The 25,942-nt window shown below is 41.7% G+C and overlaps 1 protein-coding gene across 1 annotated transcript in view; it reads left to right on the top strand.

Moving 5' to 3' along the window:
- Nucleotides 1-25,942, top strand: part of LOC139448389 (phospholipid-transporting ATPase IF-like) — a 127,325-nt gene that overhangs the window by 73,420 nt on the left and 27,963 nt on the right. The window contains exons 3-12 of the mRNA XM_071229932.1: nucleotides 1,786-1,875; nucleotides 2,389-2,469; nucleotides 6,396-6,503; nucleotides 10,847-10,975; nucleotides 15,730-15,949; nucleotides 19,132-19,213; nucleotides 20,315-20,450; nucleotides 22,067-22,148; nucleotides 23,850-23,965; nucleotides 25,097-25,252. Coding sequence (XP_071086033.1) covers nucleotides 1,786-1,875; nucleotides 2,389-2,469; nucleotides 6,396-6,503; nucleotides 10,847-10,975; nucleotides 15,730-15,949; nucleotides 19,132-19,213; nucleotides 20,315-20,450; nucleotides 22,067-22,148; nucleotides 23,850-23,965; nucleotides 25,097-25,252 — 1,200 coding nt within the window. The remainder of the gene's footprint in view (nucleotides 1-1,785; nucleotides 1,876-2,388; nucleotides 2,470-6,395; nucleotides 6,504-10,846; nucleotides 10,976-15,729; nucleotides 15,950-19,131; nucleotides 19,214-20,314; nucleotides 20,451-22,066; nucleotides 22,149-23,849; nucleotides 23,966-25,096; nucleotides 25,253-25,942) is intronic.

The raw sequence follows: 25,942 nt of genomic DNA, 5'->3' as shown, positions 1-25,942 counted from the left end.
AATTTCCTGAAAAAACACACCCTAAAACCCTGGATTAAACATGGAACGGAAATAAATAGCTGCCTGAAATAAAATCATATATTATGCACCCCCCCCCCCCCCCCCCCCACACACACACACACTAATACACCTGTATTTTGGATACACCACACACCCTTAATCAGGGCCCATTCCCAACCCCATTAATCCACATTCCCCACCCCCTTAAGCCCCTCTCCTAAATCCCTGAAGCCCCCAGATCCCTGTATGCAGTAACAAGTACAAAAATTACCTGTAGGGTCTATTAGAAACATACTTATCTGTCCTTCAAAATCCGGGGTAAAATAGGTCTTTAGCAACCCATGCTTGCCGTAAAGGCAACTATGCTTGTCGTAAGAGGCAACTATCTGGATTTGGTGGTCAGACTCGCTGACCTGGTTGATTCATGTCATCATATCCCAATTGTGTGGAACGATGCTCATGATGTCAATCACTGGATTGTCTGGTCCAGACTTGATTGTTTACAGACCGCTGTCATATAGCTTGAATATTGCTGAGTGCGGCGTTAAACCAACCAACAAACAAACAAACCAGTAATTATGTTGTTGTTTCTGCCGTTTGCATGCACCTCTCATCACAAAAGGAAACGAAAATTATTATGATATGACGTACATGTTCATCATCACGTTCAGAAATGAATTAAGGTTGTATTGAAGTTAGGTTTAACAGCAATGCCTACTGAAATATTACTGAGCATTGTGCCATAGAGACTACAGACATGAGATTAGAGATGGCAACGAAATTCAATAATGGCGTATGGAATAAATGTTTATGGCCCATAATCTACACTATTTTTAATATTTACGTCATAACACCATTAAGATAACATATACTGACCTTTAAAGGCTCGGTAGAGTGTCAGATAGTAATTACTTATTTATGGGAGTTATCAATTGGAGGAAAGGCAGCGTGATCTAGGGCAGCAGTTCTAGGTACCTGGGTTCGCAGTTGATGTCATGTTCCTAATCTTCAACATATTCAAAAGGTTAAACTACCTCCGTGGTCCATACCCATGGAGATACGGGGTAGGATAGGTCTTCGGCAACCCATGCTTGCCATAAAAGGTGATAATGCTTGTCGTAAGAGGCGACTTACGGGATCGGGTGGTCAAGCTTGCTGACTTGGTTGATGCTTTTCATTGTATCCCAATTGCATAGATCAATGTCATGACATCGATCACTAGATTGTCTGGTCCAGACATGATAATTAAAGACCGCTGTCATACAGCTGGAATATTGCTGAGTGCGGCGTTAAACAACAAACCAACCAACGAAACATGGAGTCCTGTATGGTAGATGGGCCAAGTCAATGCAGGGAGTAGGGCATACAGAAATATATCCCCAGTCTGTATTGCAAGTGAGATCAAGCAGATTAGTGTGTATCTAACAGACAACAATACCATCTTTGAACGTCTTTGCAGCGTTAGAAATTGGCACTAGTCCTATAGTCCTTGCGAAACTGCCAAATGGTAAAGGTATCATAAGGACTAGTAGAAATTTGCCCTTTTTAAGGGTTTTGCTATATGTTATCCTTATAAGGACTAGTGGACAAAAACTGTTCGTTTCTAACCCTGTCTTTGGTTGCGTAAAACATCTCGAAAAGGCACCCAGTGACAGTAGAACCATATAAATTGGTGGCAAAAAGTCTGATATTTTACTGTTTACTAATTTTGTTATCTACAGTGTACAAAACCGAATTCCTTCTCGATATGCACCAAGAAGACTTATAACATTGTATTTGTTGCAGTACACGCTATGGAACTTTCTACCCAAGAACCTGTTCGAGCAGTTCCGGCGGGTGGCCAACTTCTACTTCCTGTGCGTCGGTATTGTTCAGGTGAGCTGTCACCCGTCACCTTGATCACAATTGTTAATCAGTCCTGAAATATGAAATTACTGGTAATTACGTGAACATAATCCAACCCCCGGGTTATATTTTCATATCTAATGGGTATGGTATACCCATGAAATATGATTATATCTAGTATACTTCAGGACATATAATTTCTTTCTCAACAAGAACTATTTGGGGCGAAAAAATGAAATTATATTTCAGAACGATCCAGTGAACCGGTTAACCAGTTTTCTTTTGGTGAAACCTGGAAACAAATTATTTTTCTCCAGCGTTTTTGAGAACAGATTATTTTTTCTAAATATTTCCTCCCCCAGCCGTGCAGCCCCACCCCAGAATATCATATGGCCGGCTCCTAAAAGCAAACATTGACCTTGATGAAACAAGTTTTCATCCTGAACTTGCAGTGCTCCAGTTAACCTGGGATCAAGGCCACTGACTCTCCTCCTTTTACTGTTGTATCTTGTGGCTTATCTTGAATGTTGTCTTCTACTGCAGCTGCTGATAGACACCCCGGTGACCCCCATCACAAGCATCCTACCCCTGGTGTTCGTCATCTCCGTCACTGCCATAAAACAGGTGAGTGATTCTCAGTCCATCCCATGACCTTAATGAGTGTGTCACGACACACTCAAACACCTTAGAGATGATTAACCAAGTGTGTTTCCTTGTTGTGAATGTCATATATTAGGAATACAAATATTTGTTATCGCTATTATATCATGTTTACAATACCGCAATGTATCTCCTGAAATAATGGGTGTTTAAGATGTAATTTCATTCAATGAAACAGCTTTTGAAGCCACATAAGAATGATGTTTGAGTGAATTGCCCATGTTATCATGTGTGGCCCACGGGAGAGACGGACTTTATGGGTGCAAGGATACAATTGTGCTGTGACGTCATAAAGACGTTTGCCATAAAAAAAATTCTGTGAAAATCGCCATGTGTGCGAACTGTACAAAATATCTTATTTTTCTCTCGTTAGTTCGTAATATGATAAAAATGTTATTTCAAAACGTTTCAGCATACATGTCTGCTATCAATTCATCAGACATTGTCTAAAAAACCAGTTATTACATAAACAGTGATAAGTCGGAAAATGAGTCCAAATGGTTGATGTCATGTAAACAAAGTAGGGAAACTATCTAAGATACTGGGATTGTTAGTCAATAGTTAACCAAAAATGAAGGCATTGTGTCGATGTATGGAGCTTGATTGTAGTTCCATGCATCTATATCAGATCGTGATACGTTTATAGGATTGGTTTATCACATCGATACCACTTTGCATTATAGGATAAAAAGATGTTGGATGTTTTTTGAACAACTCAGTTCTTGATTTGTTGAACTGAACAAATAAAAGGGAAACCAGATATTTTTCTGTGGCTAGGTTATCCCATAATCCCTCTCCGCAATTGTGAAGGTAAGTTGTCCTATAATCCATATCGGCTGTTGTGGTGCCACCAATGTTGACTGGTCGTCAGGTATACCAGCAGACAGCATACAGACTCAGGTCGATAGTGCACACATTGCTTCCAATCTCTTCAATTGACCTATGAATTATTGACAATCAATCACCGTGTTGTGCATTACTGAGCTCAACACACCAGAGTCAGCAACAGCTGAAAGCATTATGATTAACCCATTAAGTGTTGAGTGATACCTGTCATCTACAATCAGAAGCTCAAACACAGAATTGATCCTGAAATTTTTGTTAAGAAATCCAGTCGTTATTGCTCGTTTTTATAAACTTGTAGGGATAATAGAATTGAATGAGACGTTTTTAAAATGAGTTCATCATGAAATCTTTGATAAAAAGAATTCCTGTCATATTTGTTCATTTTGATAAACATTCAGGGGATAATCATGTAGAGAATGATATGAATAAGACAAAATGAAAGATGTTTGTTGATTGACAAGGTTTTAAAGTATGTTGCTCTGATATGTTTAGACCCGTGAAGATCTTGGGTAGAGTAGATCTTCAGCAACCCATGCTTGCTGTAAAAGGCGATTATGCTTGTCGTAAGAGGTGACGGGATCGGATGGTCATGCTTGCTGACTTGGTTGATGCATGTCATCGATCCCAATTGCGTGGATCGATGCTCATGATATTAATCACTGGATTGTCTGGTCCAGACTCGATCAGTTACAGACCGATGTCATATAGCTGGAATATTGCTGAGTGCGGCGTTAAACAACAAACCAACCAACTGATATGTTTGTGTTGAAGAGGACAGCGTGTCTGTGTCTGTGTCTGTCCTTGTCTGTGTCTGTATCTGTGTCTGTGTCTGTCCGTGTCTGTGTCTGTGTCTGTGCGTGTCTGTGTCTGTGTCTGTCCGTGTCTGTGTCTGTGTCTGTGTCTGTCCGTGTCTGTCCATGTCTGTGTCTGTCTGTCCGTGTCTGTGTCTGTGTCTGTCCGTGTCTGTCCATGTCTGTGTCTGTCTGTCCGTGTCTGTGTCTGAGTCTGTCCATGTCTGTGTCTGTGTCTGTCCGTGTCTGTGTCTGTGTCAGTTGTCTGGGACGAGTGGTTAAAGTGATACACTGTTTTATCCACTAGCTCATAGGTTGTTTGTAAAGGTTAAACAGGGAGGAATCTGTAATTGTCCCCATAGATCATGTAGACTTTGTGATACAAATACACCACTCAGCTCTGTGTGGGCATCATCAGGAGGCAAGACTGACATGTGCATCTGTCAGGGCAATGGATACTCAGTGTAGTGGTTAGGGGTGGGATTTTCTTTTAGAAAAGCACAATTTATTCAAGATAATACTGGAAAACATAATTATTCTTAAACTATTTGCTTGATGTTGGAAGAGTGCCAGAACTAAAATTCTGCGTCCACCAAATCTTGTTTGTATCTTTTCTAACTTTTCTGATCTGACCCGTGAAGATCTGGGGTAGAATAGGTCTTCAGCAACCCTTGCTTGCCGCGAAAGGCGACTATGCTTGTCGTAAGAAGCGACTAACGTGATCAGGGGGTAAGGCTCGCTGACTTGGGTGATGCATGTCATCGTTTCCCGAATCAGATTGATGCTCATGATGTCAATCACTGGATTGTCTGGTCCAGACTCGATTATTTACAGACCGCCGTCATATAGCTGGAATATTGCTGAGTGCGGCGTTAAACAACAAACAACAAACTTTCCTGATCCATTAATTAGACATTTAGTCAGACTATTTGGTCTCTTTTTGTGTGATGTGACTTTTGGCCACAAATCAGACAATGGGCCATAAATAAAGACACGATAAGGTCTATACATATACAGTGTGTTGTTGTTATGCAGTTGTCGGGGAACCTAACTTAAGCCCAGCAACCTGTCACACCCTCCCAATACAAACAGCAGGGTAGTAAATATCTGGTAATATATATTCTCGTGACAAGGGGTGTTGAGAATGTGTTGTTGAGTATTTACCGTCTTCACCTGACAAGGAAATGTTTAACACAATTGTTGACTGCAACTTGAGGACCATGATGTAATTTTAAGTCCTGCTTTGTTGATGTTCAGCAGAACACCGTGGTACACGTGTCGTCAGAGGATTGACTTTCTCAGCCCATTTCCTTGGCCACCCTAGATATGTAGAGTGATTGGGTGGGAGGGTGGGTGAGTGAGTGAGGAATGAGTGAGTGAGTGGTAGGCTGGGAGGGAGGGTAGATGGGTGAGTGAGTGAGTGGATGGGTAGGTGGGTGGAGTGAGTGAGTGGATGGGTAGGTGGTTGGAGTGAGTGGGTGGGTGGGAGGCTGTATGGGTGAGTGAGTGACCGGGTGGGTGAGTGGTAGAGTGAGTGGTAGAAATGGGTGAGTGGTGAGGTTGCTGAGAGAAGAATGGGAGGGTGGATGAGTGAGTGGGTGGGTGGTTGGGTGGAGTGAGTGAGTGAGAGTGGGTGGGTGAGTGGTAGAGTGAGTGGTAGAAATGGGTGAGTGGTGAGGTGGCTGAGAGAAGAATGGGAGGGTGGATGGGTGGGTAATGCCGCTTTAGTGACATTCCGTTAATGTCACGCCAGTTAACGCTAACAATAGGCATCGGGAATCGAACCTGGGCTTTTGGCATGACAAGCCAATTTATTATCCATTAGGCTGACTCAGCGCCCAGGATGTGGGAAAACCCTGCCAAAATAGAACCTGCAGTCAATTCAAATCCTGAAGAAAACAATAGATAATAATAATAATAATAATAATGATGATGATGATGATGATGATGGTGATGATAATAATTATAATACATGTGTAGTATAATGTGTAATTGGTTTGTATGTAGTAAGAAATCTAATTATATAAAAGTAGATGATTAAGGGTGAAATGAAAAGCTTTTTTCTTATCCAATTTCCACATATTTTCCATTAAAGTTTTAAGATTTACATTCAATGCCGGCTTTGACGTACTGACCGGTTGCTTCACTAAACAAAAAGTTGTTTCTTTTAAGATGACGTTGAGCGGGTATTTATTTTGACCTGACATAAACAGTGTAGTCTTCATGATGGATATTGTCCCCCTTTTGCTCCAGGGCTATGAAGACTGGCTACGTCACAAGGCTGACCGTGAGGTCAACAACACCTCGGCCAAGGTCCTGCAAGGGTCAAAGATAGAGGAGATCAAGTCCATGCATATCAAGGTAAGTGTCTAATATGGGTTGCCTCTGATTGGCCAGTCATCAGCTAAGCAGTCAACACTGGTATTTGATTGGTCAGTCAACAGCGGTCTCTGATTGTCTGGTCAAACACTGGTGTGTGGTTGGTCAGTCATCAGCGGTCTCAGATTGTCTGGTCAAACACTGGTGTGTGGTTGGTCAGTCATCAGCGGTCTCAGATTGGCTAGTCAAACACTGGTGTGTGGTTGGTCAGTCATCAGCGGTCTCTGATTGTCTAGTCAAACACTGGTGTATGGTTGGTCAGTCATCAGCGGTCTCTGGTTGTCAAGTCAAACACTGGTGTGTGGTTGGTCAGTCATCAGCGGTCTCTGATTGTCTGGTCAAACACTGGTGTGTGGTTGGTCAGTCATCAGCGGTCTCTGATTGTCTGGTCAAACACTGGTGTGTGGTTGGTCAGTCATCAGTGGTCTCTGATTGTTTAGTCAAAGATTGGTATTTGATTGGCCAGTCTTCAGCCATTTGATAAGATATACCTTCCTAGTGTGAGTACTTCAGGGTGTTGGCCCAGTGGTACAAGGTGTTTCTGGTTGAGGATTCAAGGCAATCATTCCCAGATTTGCCATTGCTCAATTTTTGTACCTGTTCTCTCATCCACTGGGGACTAAGTTCTTTTGTATTGATATGTGGTTTTGTGGAAAGTAATATCAGGAAAAGGTCAGTAGGAAATAAAATGTCAATGCCAGAGAATTATTATTAGGGTTTTACCTTGACATACCAAACCGGGGAACCAGGGGCCCCCCAATAGCTACTTTAAGGGTCCTTGAAGGCAGGATGAGGGTCCTGTAAAGTAATGATACGGTGTAGTGTACTGTACATCTTCATTATTACTTCAGAGCCGGGAATGAATCAATGATCATGACAGCGGTCATTATTGATGGATGAAATGACAGACACCCATAACTGCCCTTGATGAATATTATTGTGCGTCCTTTGGGAGGCAGGATATATCCATTCTCTACACTTGTGCGTACTGGACGTACATTTGTTAGTCGCGTTAAACCCTGATTATCATGATCAATTCTCTGTTTCCATTGGGGCTTAAAAGGCACAATAAGGGTGAGAGTGATTTGAACAGATTGCGGAAAATCAGTCATCACTTTTCCAGTTTATGAATATGATGTAAACCAAGGTATATATATCTAATTTATCTTAACTCTTAAATTTGTTTTTAAAAGTTTTCATTTGCAAAATTACATTTTTCACAAACTGCACTCACTCACTCACTCACTCACTCACTCACTCACTCACTCACTCACTCACTCACTCACTCACTCACACATTGTCACCCCTCAGTTTAGTAAGCTTCTGCAACGATGGTCTAAATGAAGAACGATAGTTTGCTCCAGTAGTGTTTGATATAAAAGGATCCAAAAATATTCACTTGGAACATTAGTGCTTCAATGGGCCTCTTGACTTGCATGCATTATTCAGACATGACAGGCATTATCATTTTTACTGTTGAAAATTCCCTTATAGTATTTTTCGAAATTGCGCATAAAACCACATTAGCATTCCCGAGGGAGAATTCCTGCGTCTGAGTAGCTGTCCTGAACATAAAGCTCTTGGTTGTACAGCTGCCTTGATGGGACTCGGACACAGCGAGGAGGAATGTTGGATTATCTCGCAGAATACACGGAATTGGTTGCCATTGTAATAGCTTAATGGCTATTCAGATTTGTTAGTATCTTCATACGATCTCATTAGTATTCTTATCTTTTGGTCTAATACGTTATCTCTCTGGTGAAACGAGTTAACCTTTTGAGTTGGATAGTAGTTTCAGATAATTCCTTCAAATGTCCTACCTCTCTCACATCATAGCCAATAATTCCTGTTTCGGCTTCCATCACATTATCAAATCTTTAGATTTTTCATTTTCAACAGACGTCCTCTTCACTGCCAAATATCTAATTAGTTTTGAGGTAAACTCTTTCCTTGGGCTCAGTGCATCTATAGAAGGACGGAAAACATTACTTCTATTCTGTGTGCGTTGGTTTCAACATGCAAAAATGCTGATCACCACTAAGTTCTTTTTTGGATATTAGTCACAGCTATTTAAGATCTTAAGACTGTATGCAGACCACTTACTGTGTTCCAAGACCTGCTGAGAACAGTGGTCTAACAAAGAGAGGTCTTTGATATGTAAGTAGGTAGATTTGGTTAGCGTATTGTGGGGAAAGATGCCTCACCACAGGCATATAGAAAAAGCTTGTGCACTCCCGGATCTTGATGCACATATTGCAAGGACCTTTCCAAAGAGAAATTTGACAAGCTATATTAAGCTCTAAACTGTCTGAAATCTAAATCCAAGAGAAAAACTAGATCGCCGGATAAGAAGTCATCTACATCAGCTTCTCCTTAAAATTGAAACAAAATCGGAAAAGTATTCTCTCTGTGGTAATTTGACCTCCCCAGACAATCCAGTGATTGACATCATGAGCTTCAATCTCCGCAATTTGGATATGATTACATGCATCGACCAAGTCAGCGAGCCTGACCACCCGATCCCGTTAGTCGCCTCATACGACATGCATTGGTATCAGAAGGTCTGGTAGGATGTTATTTCACCCAGAGATGAAACCAAGAGGTACATTTGCATCTTTACATCCAGGCCATGAAAAAATTGTCTGATGCCATTGCAAATATGCAACACCAACTATAGTGCATCATTTCCTTCTGATAGATTGTCAGTAGATTAGTAATGGTAATGTCTTTGGTCTTACTGCCTTGTCTTTGGTGTAAATAAAGAACATTGAAATTGTATCGATCATTTTGGTAATGTGTGGGACACAGAGAAGAGACAATTATTATTTTTTCTTTTTATTTCTCATAAAGAGTGATGATCCACTGGCTTTAAGACGCGGTGATATTAAAAGAGATTCTTTTTCTTTTCTAGGCAGAGGTAAAATGTTAGTTTTACAATAATACACTCAAAAAGAGTGGATTTATTTCTTATACATGTATCTGCAAAAAGTTGGTAACTATTATGGTTACACCAAGGACAATAGATTTCTCCAGTATATTCAAAATATTTCAAAATATGTTTCTTGGTGTTGGCGTAATTTACCCAACTATTTGTCAAGTTCAGATGTTTCTTGTTAAATCACTATAGGTTTTATTTTAGTTTATTTAACAGGACCAAAAGGGGTACAAATTTTGATAATGACCTATTAATTATCATGCCCACAGGTGTTATCTTGCTATCAAACACTAAAATATCAAAATCTTCAGCAACCCATACTTGCCGTAAAAGGTGACTATGCTTGTCGTAAAAGGCAACTAACGGGATCGGGTGGTCAGGCTCGCTGGCTTGGTTGATGTATGTCATCGATCCCAATTGCGTGGATCGATGCTCATGATGTAAGTCACTGGATTGTCTGGTCCAGACTCCATTATTTACAGACCGCCGTCATATAGCTTGAATATTGCTGAGTGCAGCGTTAAACAACAAACCAACCAACCAATCAACCAAAATATCTAAATGCCGAACTCAACTTCTTTGTTTGGCATTTGGCATTAATGTGGCGAATTTGTGCAGTATGTTTGCACAGTGATGTCAGGGTTCGAAATGGCCAGTGAATATTTAGTCCAAGACAAGTGAAAATCTGGAAAGACTATTTCTGACAATTTCCAGTTTTTTTCCATGAATCAATAAATCCAAGATATGACAAGCACTAGTGGAGGGTCATCCAGGATATGACAAGCACTAGGGGAGGGTCATCCAAGATATGACAAGCACTAGGGGAGGGTCATCCAAATATGACAAGCATTAGGGGAGGGTCATCCAAGATATGACAAGCACTAGGGGAGGGTCATCCAAGATATGACAAGCACTAGGGGAGGGTCATCCAAGATATGACTAGCACTAGGGGAGGGTCATCCAAGATATGACAAGCACTAGGGGACGGTCATCCAGGATATGACAAGCACTAGGGGAGGGTCATCCAAGATATGACAAGCACAAGGGCAGGGTCATCCAAGATATGACAAGCACTAGGGGAGGGTCATCCAAGATATGACAAGCACTAGGGGACGGTCATCCAGGATATGACAAGCACTAGGGGAGGGTCATCCAGGATATGACAAGCACTAGGGGAGGGTCATCCAGGATATGACAAGCACTAGGGGAGGGTCATCCAAGATATGACAAGCACTAGGGGAGGGTCATCCAAGATATGACAAGCACTAGGGGAGGGTCATCCAGGATATGACAAGCATTAGCGGAGGGACATCCAAGGTCATTATTTTCTGTACATTAATGCATCAAAAACCTCTGCACACAGTGATATTGTGTTTTCATGATTTTGCAGGTTGGGGATATTGTGAGAGTGGAAGCCAATGAAGACTTCCCATGTGACCTGGTAATGCTGTCGTCAAGCGACCCGGAGGGCACCTGCTACATCACAACAGCCAACCTGGACGGAGAGACCAACTTAAAAGTTAGTCTTCATCTTTTCATATTGTGAATCGAGATATATTTTAGCCAGACTGTACACAAAATTGTCCTTCTCAGATGCATGTTGTTTAGTAGATACAAAATTAATGACCACAATGACGTCAACAATCTTCAGCTATGACGTTGTTTCTCGTGCGACGTCATTCCGACCTTACGTCACTATATGATGTGCCGTCCTGATGACCTAAACACTACACTGCTGCGGGAGAAGTGATATTTGCACTAGTGAACATTCGATTTTCATTAACTCTATTTATTTCTAACCCTATGGGTAATAATTACCAATATGACAAGCAATATTTTGGATAATAACATTTGAAAGTTATAATATTCCTTGTCATATTTCTGTCCATCTTCTAAATGCCTTATAATAAAGACTCTCATTATCACTATGCAATGGTGTTGCAATAGTTCACACTACTGCTAGGCTATTGTCATAGTTGTGCAACCATTGCAATGGTATTGTTTTACTACAGAGACCATATTGATATATGGTGTCCTGCTTCTATCACTGTAGCATGAAAGCCTTTACAATTCTACAAAGTACATTTTGTTCCCATTGATGTGATGTCGAGGCCGACCCGTGAAGATTCCGGGGTAGAACAGGTCTTCAGCAACCATGCTTGCCGTAAAAGGCGATGAATGGGATCAGATGGTCAGGTTTGCTAACTTGGTTGTTGCATGTCATCGGATCCAATTGCATGGATCGATGCTCATGATGTCAATCACTGGATTGTCTGGTCCAGATTTGATTATTTACAGACCGCCGTCATATAGCTGGAATATTGCTGAGTGCGGCGTTAAACAACAAACAAACAAACTTGATATCAAAGCCAAACATGTTTGCCTTTTGCCAGGTTTTTATGTCATGCCTCCATTTAGCTACATTCAACACATTCACAAGTGCAACCTATGGTGCAACCAAGTGCATGTAAAAAATGTTCATCTTTGTGTGTGACTAACCCTTACTTGTCCACACAAAAATGATGTTCGAACACACACAGTACCCAAAAAGTTTATATACATACCACTTCACTAATCCCTGTGTTCCGTGTAGTTTGCATACTTTCTAGTGAGTGAGTGAGTGAGTTAGGTTTAACGCCGCTTTTAACAGTATTCCAGTTATATCACAGCGTGTCAGCTTAATGTGGGAGGAAAGCCCGAAGTGATGCAGGTCTCAGACGTTTACCACTTCGGTGAAACCCACGAACATGGGTATGGTGCTGACAAACCTAGAAACATAATCAGGGCGAACCTGGATTCGAACCCACAATCACATGTTTCTGGCGTGCCCAATGGACGCAATTCTGCACAGCGAATCGCGGCGCCTTAGACGACTGGGCCACCCGTGCCCCCCATACTTTCTAGGGCTTGACGTCATCAAACTGTAGGGACTTCAAGATTCAGTCCATTTGTTCCAATTACGTTTTACAGCAAGGCATAATTAATTTATGGGTCAAGGCTGCAGACAGGCCTCTTTCATATTTGATGAATTTATGGGACCAGTGTGCAACCTGTTTTTGTTTGGTGCAACCTGATTTTGTTTGGTGCAACCTGATTTTGTTTGGTGCAACCTGGTTTTCATGTCAACATGCACCTTGCACAAGTTAATACAAGTTCCTTAAACCCCCCAAAATAATTAGGCCATGCCGACTTAGAAACTTCTGTTTCCTGATTGGCTGATAATATAATGGGCGGGGCTTGTTGCATTATTGACCTGAACGATGTCACAGATTTCGTATTGTGTGTGTTAATCATTAAATAAGCAGTCTGTGAAGTAATTTTGTTGATTATATTTATGTATAAGAATTGACTTCAATGATTCTGGCATTTATGGAGATAGAAACGTAAAAACTGGTGTGCACACTTTGCGTAAATCCACAATTCTTACGAAACCCTCTACCTCTATTACATCTTTGCCATAAATCCTGTATTCTGGCTTCAGTCACACTGACTAAAGTTTTCAGATTTTCAACAGACGTCCTCTTCACTGTCAAATGCACGACTAGTTGTTACCAAATAGCATCATAACCAACCAAGCCATGACATATGCATGAGGTCGTATTCTTAGAATTATTAACAATGATAACTTGTTCAATTACTCAGGTTATTACCCTTTATGAATCCATAAATGCAAAAACTATCGGCAATCAATGTAACGTCATTAACCCATCAGTAACAGCCATGGAACTATTGTTTAATTGATTTTTGTATTGGGGGACATATGATCCCCCTTTCTGATGATGCACTTAACTGGTCGCGACATTCTCTTATTGAAGGCTTTCTAGGTTATTGGTATTTCCGAGCTATCAGACAATCACCTGCATCTGTAAACAACATCAGTATTGAATGGCCTGTTTTAGTAATTTAATCCATATTGATTGTTGTTTTGGTCGTTATCATAACCCCAATATTAAAGGTTGAATGAGTGAGTGAGTGAGTTGGGTTTAACGCCGCTTTTAACAGTATTCCAGTTATATCACGGCGTGTCAGCTTAATGTGGGAGGAAAGCCCGAAGTGATGCAGGTCTCAGACATTTACCACTTTGGTGAAACCCACGAGCACGGGTATGGTGCTGACAAACCTAGAAACATAATTGGAGCGAACGGGGATTAGAACACACAATCATAGGTTTCTGGCGTGCCCAAGGGACGCAACTCTGCAGAGCGAATCCCGGCGCCTTAAACCACTGCGCCACCCGTGCCCCCCGTTAAAGGTTGAAAGAGACAGGTATTGAGTGGGTTTAGAACTCCACTCATGCACCAGAGAAAATAGATCTGAAATATTACCCAAAAGGGCCTAAAACCCAACCCCTTTGCATATAACCAAGGTGTCTCTGCCATTACCATGATCTTCAAAGTGTTAGGGTCAGGATTGTGAGTTCGCATTTTCACCAAAGTGGTAAACATCTAGCACCTGCACACAAACAGCTGCCACAATAGTCATGATAAACGGGGAATAGTGGAAGGCTCAGTTGCCATGGTACGGAATTATGCATATGTTAGTTGTCATGACAACAAGCTAATGCTGTTCAGACTACTGTTGTGTACAAACTTTGAGTGACACAAACAAGTCAAAAATACAGCTATTTCCACACCTTCATCTGAAACTGTCAAACAAACATCTGCAGGAAGATATTTTGGCAGGTGCCCTCCCACTGTGTTTATTTGTGTATGCCAACATGTGCATGAGTGACAGTTTGAGTGTGATATATCTGACTCAATCTTTTAGAAAAACACAATTTGCACTATGTGCTTATCCCAAAAAGATATTACAATTTATGTGGTTTCAAAAACATGAAGAATCTAAACCAGTGTTTGTTTGTTTGTTTAACGCCGCACTCAGCAATATTCCAGCTATATGATGGCAGTCTGTAAATAATCAAGTTTGCACCAGACAATCCAGTGATTGACATCATGAGCATCGATCCGTGTAATTGGGATACGATGACATGCATCAATCAAGTCAGTGAACCTGACCACCTGATCCTGTTAGTCGCCTCTTACGACAAGCATAGTTGCCTCTTACGGCAAGCATGGGTTGCTGAAGACCTATTCTACCCCAGGTCTTCACGGTCCAGTAACCAGTGAATCAGTAACATGCCACACCTCCACTACAGTCTGTTTGGCTCCAAATGGGATGATGAATTGTAAAGCATCTCAAAATCATGAATAGTGTATTAAATGTCAATATGGTACACAGCAATGAATACCCTGTACAACAATATCGGCTGTCTGTTGTTTTTATTCCTATCATTGGTAAAAGTTGTTTAAGAAACTGTCATGTTGTTATGTGTACAAGCTGACATCTTGAACACAAGGGCACAAGGGTAATGACAGTTCTTTGCTGACCATGGAGAATAGTCTCCCTTTAAGATGACTTCACTCTCGCAGCTGGAGCTCATCCTTGCTTATCCAGGGTATTATTTCTCCTTTCTATCATGATAAATCCGCTGGACCCATTCGAAAACATAGCTTTCAAGAAGATTCTAGGAAATGTTTTGAAGTGTTTTTGACTGAATTGAATCACACTTTCTAGGACAGAATTGATAGGCTTTACTTTGAAGTTGACGGAAGACAAAGTAGACGCTAGGGCTGGGATGGGTAACTCGAGTACCCGGGTCGGGTGGGTACAGAATAGGACCCGGGTACCCATAGGACTACCCGGACCTGTGTTTAGTCACGAGATATATTGTCTAATGACTAAAATTATCTGGAACTCTATGGTTACATTTCTAGTCATTAATGTTTGCATTTCTTTCTGACTTTGCCCCCATTCCTTCTGACTTTTCATATGGTTGAATAAAGATATAACTTAAGTCAACTTCAGTGTATGCATGACCAGGTTGTTTAATACATGTATCTAAATACGTTTTGCCAGGGCTATGCTAAACAAAGGTTCCCAATAGGACATTTTGAGACATCTCCTGAGACCTAGAGTGGGTACCACCCGGGTAGGGTAGGGTAATAAGGGGGTGGGTACCCGGGTAGGGCGGGTAATAAGGGGGTGGGTACCCGGGTAGGGGCGGGGTAATAGGGGGTGGGTACCCGGGTAGTGGCGGGTAATAGGGGGACAGGTACATTGGTAGTAAATCTGGACCTGTCCCAGCCCTAGTAGACACAATTTATAGATAACAACTTCTTTAGTTTACTGTAAAGAAGTTATGATCCACAGATTGTGTCTACTGTCTAGGACTGCCAAAAAGCCAGAGGTTTATTAAGTCGTGCTTTGTTTTAGACTCACATGTGCGTGCAAGACACAAGGAAGTGCCAAAAAGAGCAAGACCTCCATGACCTGGAGGCCAGCATCGAGTGTCAGCAACCCATCCCCGACTTGTACAGGTTCATCGGCAGGATCAACATATTCAAGAGCAGCGGCGGGGGCCACGTCAAACCCCTGGGGCCTGACAATGTCCTCCTTCGGGGTGCAAGGTTGAAAAATACCCCCTATATCTATGGTGAGTACCGAACCAGATTTTAGTGGTGATGTACCGAGTGATTATTAGGGCTGCTGTTGATATAGATCTTAGAGATCGATAATCTAAATATCGATCAATTATTGCGATAAATATCCGAGAAAAGCAAATATGGAAAAGCTCAGAGACAAAACAGCGTATTTCACGTCACTCACGAGTGGTCACACTTGTATGCATGGATTACTCTGTGGACATGTAAAATACAGCACATCAGTTGCTTCCTGTCTTCGGCAATGGATAAAAGACAAGGTTGCTTAGGTAAATTAAAACTTATTTTCATCACAATAGTTGATGTCAGATATTATTGATAAGACAATTTTCATATTGATAACCGTTAATATTTCTTCCCATCGATGATATGTTCCGATTATCGATCTATTTAGCCAGCCCTAGTAATTGTTGAAGTGTCATGACATTTCAGTAACAGGGTCGTGATGCAGGTGATGTCGACCATGACGTTACAATCCATTGACATCAGTTATCTCTCTGTCACTGAAACTGGTTAGCAGTACTTTTTACTCTCCATACTCTGATTATGACTTCCAAACTGAAAAAGTCGAATGTCTCCCGCATTTCGTTTAATAATAAGTATATCAACACTCATCTATAAGAGCTGAAACCTCCTTGGCAAGCCTGAAACCTTTATCCACTAATGTTGAGATATTTGATAAGATTACCGATGTCTTGCCATACCATGCAGCCTAGTGGTTAAAGCGTTTGCTCGTCACGCGAACGTCACGTTCGATTCCCGACATGGGTACAATGTGTGAAGCCCATTTCAGGTGTCCCCCTGCCATGATATTGCTGGAATATTGCTAAAAGTGGCGTAAAACCACTCACTCACTCACTCACTCACTCACTCACTCACTCACTCACTCACTCACTCACTCACTCACTCACTCACTCACACACACACACACACACACACACACACACACACACACACACACACACACACACACACACACACACACACACACACACACACACACACACACACACACACACACTATCCCCCGGTCATGATACCAGGTCAAACTGATGTCATTGCGAGGAATCAAACCTGAGTCTTCAATGTGATAAGTGAACGCTTGAACCACTCACCCCCTCACTGCCACACATGGGCTATGTACAATGTTGACGGGACTGATCACGATACAATCTTCATCAGTCATGCTCAGAAATAAGCAAATCTTTCAAGGAATCTCTGGGGCGGTCGGGTAGCCTTGTGGTTAAAGCGTTCGCTCGTCCCGCCGAAGACCCGGGTTCGAATCCCGACATGGGTACAATGTGTGAAGCCCATTTCAGGTGTCCCCTGCCGTTATATTGCTTGAATATTGCTAAAAACGGCGTAAAACCAAACTCACTCACTTCAAGGAATCTCTGATCATTCTATTTATATCCCAGAAGTTCAGAGGTCAAAATATATACATGATGTGGAAGAAATAGAAAAGTTTTTTTTTAATGTCAAGTTAAAAGGTTTCTTGCTTTGCATTTTGTATTTGACCTTTGTTTTTCCTCAATGATGAAACTATTAAACACACTTTCACAGAAGAAAAGATGGTTCTTAAAATCCAGTGGTAGAAACTAACATTTTCAGTCCACTGGTCCTTATAATGATATAGCAAAGCCCTTGGAAGTAACAAATGTCTACTAGTCTTTATGATACCATAACTATTGTGCTGTTTGAAAAGGACTATACAGGACTAGCGCCAATTTCTAACACTGCTTAGTATTCCACTCTTGTGAAGTTTTGAATCAGCAGATCTGCTTGGAAGGAAACAGTTTGTAGATGTGTTTTATCCTTTTTGTACCAAGGCGCCACTAATGGCCCATTAAAACGCTGTCACAGTTGATGAAACATGGGCTTGAGATTGTATTGATCTGCCAACTGTGATTCGGAATAAGTATTGAATCCTGCAGTATGGCGCTGATAGATCAATGTCGTGATACATTGATCTGCATAGTGTCTACAGCTAGGTGTTTGTGTTCATTCTGATGACTAGGTGACCAAGCGTGCTTTTTCCATTGATGTTAGCACCCTGTTAACATGTCATGCATATATGGGATGACCTGAAATATGGCAGTCTGTGCTCAAGGCTTTTCAGTCTGTTTCAATAGGTTTCAATAGGTTAAATATTATTAGCGGAATGATCCAGACCAAACAAATTGTCACTTGATGGGTGGTTGAAGTCACAGCCTGGTTCCGGAACTATCCCCAGACTACTGCTGTTTTGTTCCAGTCTCATGAATCATGTGCTGGAAGTAGATACCTCTGATTCATTCATTCATTCATTCATTCATTCATTCATTCATTCATTCATTCCGTAAAGGTCTGAGAGGGGGCACGGGTGGCCCAGTCGTCTAAGGCGCTGAGATTTGCGGTGCAGAGTTGCGTCCCTTTGGGCACGCCAGAAACCTATGATTGTGGGTTCGAATCCCGGTTCGCCCCGATTATGTTTCTAGGTTTGTCAGCACCATACCCGTGCTCGTGGGTTTCACCGAAGTGGTAAACGTCTGAGACCTGCACCACTTCGGGCTTTCCTCCCACATTAAGCTGACACGCTGTGATATAACTGAAATACTGTTAAAAGCGGCGTTAAACCCAACTCACTCACTCACTCTGGGCAGAGAAAAGGTCTTCAGCAACGCATGCTTACTGTAAAAGGCGACTTTGCTTGTCATAAAAGGCGACTTATGGGATCGGGTGTTCAGGCTCACTGACTTGGTTGATGCATGTCATCATATCCCAACCGGTGGATCGATGTTCATGATGTCAAACACTCGATTGTCTGTTCAAGACTCGATTATTTAGCTGGAATATTGCTGAGTGCAGCATTAAACAACAAACAAGCATTCATTCATTCCTTCAGAACTTGGCCACCCAAGACAATATGGCTAACACCTTTCAAACAATGGTGGTTGCCGAAATTGTAAGTAGCTGCAAACTTCAACCCAACAGTCTATGTTCCTGCTTTAGGTTGTCCAGGCGGTCGGGTAGCCTAGTGGTTAAAGCGTTCGCTCGTCACCCCAAAGACCCGGGTTTGATTCCCGACATAGGTACAATGTGTGAAGCCCATTTCTGGTGTCCCCCACCGTGATATTGCTGGAATATTGCTAAAAGCGGCGTAAAACCAAACTCACTCACTCACTCACTGTTTCAGGTTGTGCAATATATACAGGCCAGGAGACCAAGATGGCCCTCAACTCCAAGTTCAAACAAGCCAAATTCTCCAGAGTGGAAAGGTAGATCATCCTTTTTATTATTATTCACAGTTTACTTGATTATGGTTTGTGTTTATGGAGGGAGTAACGTAAAACACTGAGTACGCACGGCAGGGTTACGTACGTGGAGGTTGGGTCAGGCTGGGGTGAATGCGTGTTATCACGGCGGGGTTACGCACATGGAGGTTGGGTCAGGCTGGGCTGAATGCGTGTTATCACGGCGGGGTTACGCACGTGGAGGTTGGGTCAGGTTGGGCTGAATGCGTGTTATCACGGCGGGGTTACGCACGTGGAGGTTGGGTCAGGCTGGGCTGATTGCGTGTCATCACAGTGGGGTTACGCACGTTGAGGTTGGGTCAGGCTGGGCTGAATGCGTGTTATCACGGCGGTGTTATGCACGTGGAGGTTGGGCCAGGCTGGGCTGATTGCGTGTTATCACAGTGGGGTTACGCACGTGGAGGTTGGGTCAGGCTGGGCTGAATGCGTGTTATCACGGCGGTGTTACGCACGTGGAGGTTGGGTCAGGCTGGGCTGATTGCGTGTTATCACAGCGGGGTTGTGCACGTGGAGGTTGGGTCAGGCTGGGCTGAATGCGTGGCGGCATCATAACATGACCTTGTTCACATTATCAGTCACGGAATCACAAATTATTTACAGGCCTCCATTGTGTAGCTGGAATATTGCTTTGTGTGGAGTTCAACAACACACACACATGCACACACACACACAGACACATACACACACATGCGTGCACACACACACATACCAGAGACACACACACACATACCAGAGACACACATACCAGAGACATACACATGCGTGCGCACGCACACATGCGTACGCACACACACACACCACCCAACACACAGACACAGACGCACATGCACACACACGTACGTATGCACACACACTCAAAGATGCATGTGCATGCAAACACACACATCACACACACACACACACACACACACACACACACACACACACACACACACACACACACACACACACACACACACACACACCAAGGTCATATCCTAGAGTGTACAGCATGTCTTGCGTTTGTGATGTAAAGCTCCAGTCATGCTAAATAACAGATATGGTTATAAAAAATTTTTGTTTCAGGGCAATGAACATGTTTTTGATTGTGTTCCTGCTGGTGCTGCTGTTGGAGTGTTTAGTACTGTCCGGCCTCAAGTACTGGTATACTTCCACATACCCCCTGCCGTGGTACGTCCCCGCGGGCAAAGACGACCCCACGGTGAGTACCTGTGCACACCCCAGGGAGATTAGGGCGTGAAGTTTGGTGTCAATGTATCTGACATGAGGATCGTTGCTCTACAATATTTTTATGCTCAAAATACCAGAAACCAGAAAGAAAGATGGTTTGGTGTCAATGTATCTGATAGAGGATCGTTGCTCACAATATTTTAATGCTCAAAATACCAGAAAGCAGAAAGAAAGATGGTTTGGTGTCAATGTATCTGACATGAGGATCGTTGCTCTCAATATTTTAATGCTCAAAATAACAGAAAGCAGAAGGGCTGATGGTTTGGTGTCAATGTATCTGACATGAGGATCGTTGCTCACAATATTTTAATGCTCAAAATACCAGAAAGCAGAAAGAAAGATGGTTTGGTGTCAATGTATCTGACATGAGGATCGTTGCTCACAATATTTTAATGCTCAAAATAACAGAAAGCAGAAAGAAAGATGGTTTGGTGTCAATGTATCTGACATGAGGATCGTTGCTCACAATATTTTAATGCTCAAAATACCAGAAAGCAGAAAGAAAGATGGTTTGGTGTTAAGGTATCTGACATGAGGATCGTTGCTCTCAATATTTTAATGCTCAAAATAACAGAAAGCAGAAGGGCTGATGGTTTGGTGTCAATGTATCTGACATGAGGATCGTTGCTCACAATATTATAATGCTCAAAATAACAGAAAGCAGAAGGGACGATGGTTTGGTGTCAATGTATCTGACATGAGTTACTGGATTGCCAGGTCCAGGCTCAATTATTTACAGGCTGCTGTCATATAGTTGGAATATTTCTGGGTGTGGCGTTAAACAACAAATAAACAAAGCTTGCTGGTGTGTGATGTACAAGAGCGGATCCAGCATTTTAAAAGGGAGGCGTTCAAAATATCAAAATCCTCTCTCAGTCAATTTTATTGCCTACTACATACCATGGGATTTTCAATGGGAGGTTGGTGGGTGGGGGGAGTCCGGACCCCCTGGGCCCCCATCTGGACCCCCACGATGTGGTGTAGTGGATGTTGAACCCCATTTCACCTCATCTCGCCTTGCTGATGTGTGATGCTGAAGACATTGTCCATTGATTGTGTGTGCATTAGGGCGGCAATGAATACACTATGAGGCAATTAAGATTGGTATCACAAATACAGGATAACGAATATAAATATTAAATTTTGATTTATTATTTGTTATATTCAATGAAGCGATAACAACATAAAATATTTGACATGTTTTGTTAATTATTAATATATTATACATTTATATACTGCACTTAACCAGGTAGTATCTGCTCAGATGCGACAATTACCAGTGACCACAATACTGTCAAATTAAATATTATAAGAGTGTTGTCTTTGAAGAAATCTATGCATATAATATGTCTTTTGGATATTTTTAGGTACAGGGTATGTAAATGCACATGATTGCATATTCATAAATATTTGATTCTAGTGGCCGCGAATAACGAATTCAATTCATGAATGGATACAGATCGATTCACCGAATACGCAAGTGAATCGTAACAGCCCTCGTGTGCATGACAACAAAGTGCATGATGCTTCTTTCATCATGATGTGTTTGTTAGTTTCAGCAACTGTACTTTCATTTTGTCTTTTCAGGCTATGCATGTGATAGAAGATTTCCTTGCCTTCATGGTGCTATTAAACTACATTGTACCTATATCGCTGTATGTCACTGTGGGTAAGAATTGCTTCTCTCTGATTACTGCACAAGCCTATTAGGGGCATGTTTTTTTAGTTTTTTTCTACATACTAAGTTGAAATTTCAAGATGCTAAGTTGAAGTTTCAAGATGCTATCTTGAAATTTTAAGATGCTATGTTGAAATTTCAAGATACATAATTTGAAATTTCAAGAAAATAAGTTGAAATTTCAAGATAATATGTTGAAATGTCAAGGTAATAAGTTGAAATTTCAACTTATTATCTAACTAATTTATCTTGAAATTTCAGGACAAAAATACAAAAGTAAATGCCCCTTAAAAGGCTTCTGTAGATTACAGACACATACATTATTTATTCTTCCTGAAACATGTTCTTTACTGCAGGAATTTAGAACTTTTGCATTTCCCCAGCAACAAGATATTTCGGGAGAGATTTCCATGACCAAACTCACTAAAGTTTCATTTCTTACATTTTTTATCTTTTTCAAATTTACCAGGTTTGTTAGGATGAAATGTGTGCTTGTCTCAAGCTTCAGGCGACTAAGGGGATCGGGTGATCAGGCTTTCTGCCTTGGTTGATGCATGTCATTGTATCCCAATTGAGTAGATCAATGCTCATGATATCAGTCACTGGATTACCTGGCCGAGACTCGATTATTTACAGACAACCGTCATATCACTGGACAATTGCTGAGTGCAGTGTTAAACAAAAAAACAACAAACAAACAACAACATGACAGGGGTTATAACGAAACAGAAACTGTATGACTATTTTAACATGAATTCTAATAAGAATTTGAGAAATTCTCGGACACTAGCTGCAGATTCGGTTGTATTCAACATCATTTAGAGAAACATAATGATGTTTTATATTATTTAAGACGATGTATAATGTGAGTCAAGAGAATGTGACCTTTTCGAAAATTGCCAGATTACTCTCCAAATTGTTCCTTTGTGACGATGTTCCGTATCTATGTCAAAGTTGTTCATGACTCCCTATGATGAACATATCACGATATGGTTTACGGATTAATTAATAATGCTGAAACAAATGTCATTGTTTTCTTGTATTTCAAGATGTCAGCATGTTAGAAAGGTGGCTGTGCAATTTGTCATGCATAAGTATGCATTTTGCTGCTTGTGTTTGTCAGTTTGTGTCTTAATGTTTATTTGTTAATTTGTTTGTTTGCTTGTTTGTTTGGCAAGTATCTATGTGGCCTAGTGACTGGAGCATCTGCCCAGGGAGCGTAGGGCGGTGGTTTTATTCCCGGCCACGTCATGGCAAATGACGTTACCTTGCCTGGCGCTCGGCATTAAGGGGATGTGTGAAACTCATTTCTGGTGTCCCCTGCCCTGATATTGATGGAATAATGCTAATATTTGCATAAAACAACACACACACACACACACACACATACACACACACACACACACGCTCATTCACTCACTCACTCACTCACTCACTCACTCACTCACTCACTCACTCACTCACTCAGGGGCGGGTAGCCTCGTGGTTAATGCATTAGCTCGTCACGCCAAAGACCCGAGTTCGTTGACTGACATGGGTACAATGTGTGAAGCCCATTCCTCGTGTCCCCCGCCGTGGAATTGGTGGAATATTGCTAAGAACAGCATAAAACCATACTCACTCACTCACACTCACTCACTCCTCATAAATATCTATTGGTAACCTTGGTAACCTGATTTCTCTGTTGGACAGAAATCCAGAAGTTTGTGGGGTCCATGTACTTTGGCTGGGATGTGTTGATGTACGACGAAACTACAAATGAGCCAGCTAAAGCTAACACCTCTGATCTGAACGAAGAATTAGGCCAGGTAATTACGTCATTTGCAGCACCCCAAGTCATGATAGGACATATGTGTCGAATATCGGAATCTGGTGTTGATTTTAGTCCTACCATATATACTCACCAACAAGAGAAACACGGAAATCAAACATGTTGGTTAATATATGAAGAATTACTCATTTTCAAGAGGTTGGTTTGATGAACAAAGGATCATACTGGTGTGTTCAGGGTCAGAAGTTGGCACTAGTCTTATAGTCCTTGCCAAACCAGCCAAGGACCAGCACATATTTGCCATTTTTAAGGGTTTGGCTATATACAGTAAACTACGGTTATAACGAACACGCTTATAACGAACTGACGGATATAACGAACTTACTTTTTTGGTCCCGACTATTTGCTGTAGTTATGCTGTATATATGCTTATAACAAACTTCGGTTATAACAAACTAAAATTAGTAGTCCCTTTGAGTTTGTTGTAACCGCACTTTACTGTACTATCATTATAAGGAGTAGTGGAAATGTTAGTTTCTACCGCTGATGTTGTGTGAACTGATGCTCATGAACACATCACAAGTGACGTCATAGATCCATGACTCGAGATGCACCATTTGTCTCGTGCAGGATTAGCGTGTAAAGTTTGGAAATCACGTGCAGCATATTGTCAGAAGAATAAAGACAATTTGTGGTAACACTTGACAGATTGTTGGTTTTGTCATTAAGTGGTACACGTTTGAAACATCTCTTCTTAACGGACCTGTGAAGATCCAGGGTAGGATAGGTCTTCAGCAACCCATGCTTGCCGTCAAAGGTGACTTTGCTTGTCGTAAGAGGTGACTAACGGGATCGGGTGGTCGGGCTCGCTGACTTGGTTGATGCATGTCATCGATCCCATATTGCGTGGATCAATGATCATGATATTAATCACTGGATTGTCTGGTCCAGACTCGATTATTTACAGACCGTCGTCATATAGCTGGAATGTTGCTGAGTGTGGTGTTGAACAACACACCAACCAACCAACTCTTCTTAACGTACATAATTATCTGTATGTGTCCATGGTTTGCGTTTCTTTTAACAGTGAGTATATATATCTCAACTCTACCATTAGTCCTGCCATGATCATGACTTCAACCTCCCTTGTTCTTCTTTTTTTCACCAGGTGGAGTACTTGTTCACAGACAAGACCGGCACACTCACGGAGAACTACATGCAGTTTCGGCAATGTTCTATTGACAGTGTCCAGTATGAAGAGGTCGGGGGTCAGCTTTATTGCAGGAGTCAAGATGGACAACCACAAGTCATCCATAGTCTTTCAGTAAGTTGCCATTCCTCTCTAGCAAACTTGAATCCCCCTTGTGTGTGCATTCTCTTATGTCTGGGGAATGAGGGACGACTGGCCACAATCTACAAAATTTCAGGTTCATCTCTACTGCCTCTCATATGGAACCTGGGTCAAGCCATCAGATGTTTGAATATCATATACTCCTCAATAGAAGTTAAGGATCAACCGATTGTTTCATAATACTTTGGTTCAGTGTCCAAATTAACTGCCTGCCCTCCGGCCCATGACTGGTAATTTTTCTGTCCAGCTGCATGAAATTTTCCGCCACCTGCCCGACTGTCTGACAGATAATTTTAAGCCAACTCACATATTCACTTTTATTGCAACTCCTTGAAGATTCTCAAGTAATTGTAAGCATTATTTCAACTGAATCAAGACTCAATAAATGCAATCTATCTCTTATTTTTTTAAATATTTTACAATATTTATTATGTCTGATTGTCGGCAGGTAACTTTGAAGATAGGCAGGGAACACTAATGGGTCACCTGCCTGACTGTCTTGTTTGGTCTTAAAATTATTTCAGACACTGCTGTAGTTACGGCTAGGCATGGTTGTTTCCCAATACGGTAGTTACACATGCTTGTTTCAGAGGGAGGTGGAGGCTAGACATGGTTGTTTCCCAATACGGTAGTTACACATGCTTGTTTCAGAGGGAGGTGGAG

This window comes from Haliotis cracherodii, unplaced genomic scaffold (genome assembly GCF_022045235.1).
Source record: "Haliotis cracherodii isolate W230 unplaced genomic scaffold, xgHalCrac1.p SCAF_7, whole genome shotgun sequence".
Taxonomy (NCBI): domain Eukaryota; kingdom Metazoa; phylum Mollusca; class Gastropoda; order Lepetellida; family Haliotidae; genus Haliotis; species Haliotis cracherodii.
Note: the sequence above shows the minus strand (reverse complement) of the source record. Positions and strands in the feature narration are given on the sequence as shown.